The sequence below is a fragment of the Meleagris gallopavo genome, unplaced genomic scaffold, assembly GCF_000146605.3.
Source record: "Meleagris gallopavo isolate NT-WF06-2002-E0010 breed Aviagen turkey brand Nicholas breeding stock unplaced genomic scaffold, Turkey_5.1 ChrUn_random_7180001874546, whole genome shotgun sequence".
Lineage (NCBI taxonomy): Eukaryota > Metazoa > Chordata > Aves > Galliformes > Phasianidae > Meleagris > Meleagris gallopavo.
This window is the reverse complement of record NW_011139142.1, coordinates 1-576: the sequence shown is the minus strand read 5'-3', so window position 1 is coordinate 576 and position 576 is coordinate 1. Positions and strand designations below refer to the sequence as shown.

Sequence of the window (576 nt, the reverse complement as noted above, 5' to 3'; positions counted from 1 at the left end):
ACCCTTTGTGTCCCCCCCCTCCCCACCCAGCTGGCACAGAAGTACGACCCACAGACGGAGCGTCAGCTGCGTGTCTGGATCGAAGGAGCCACCGGGCGCCGCATTGGGGACAACTTCATGGATGGCCTCAAGGATGGCGTCATCCTTTGCGAGTACGACCCCAATTCCCCGACCCCATCCTCGACCCTAAGGTCACTCTCTCAGGGCACAGCCTTTCCGTGACCTCTGACCCCACTTCCAGGCTCATTAATAAGCTGCAGCCTGGCTCGGTGCAGAAGGTGAACGACCCCGTCCAAAACTGGCACAAGGTGAGGTTGGGGGGGGTCCTACAAGCAGGTGGGGGGGGGCCACACAAATGGCAGAACCCAGTGCTGACATCTTTGGCAGCTGGAGAACATCGGGAACTTCCTGCGGGCCATCAAACACTACGGGGTGAAGCCCCACGACATCTTTGAGGCCAACGACCTCTTTGAGAACACCAACCACACGCAGGTGCAATCCACCCTCATCGCCCTCGCCAGCCAGGTGAGGCGAAGCAACGGCCTTGGGGGACTTTGTGGGTTACAGGGGAGGGGG

At 60.6% G+C, this 576-nt stretch overlaps 1 protein-coding gene across 1 annotated transcript; it reads left to right on the top strand.

The window, feature by feature from the left end:
• Positions 1-6: 6 nt before the first annotated feature.
• On the top strand, positions 7-570 carry LOC104916197 (calponin-1-like; the record flags this gene model as incomplete). Its single annotated transcript, XM_010727199.2, has 3 exons — positions 7-152; positions 242-308; positions 388-570. Coding segments are annotated over 3 exons (396 nt in total), but the record flags the coding sequence as incomplete, so codon positions are not given.
• Between the last annotated feature and the right edge of the window lie 6 nt (positions 571-576).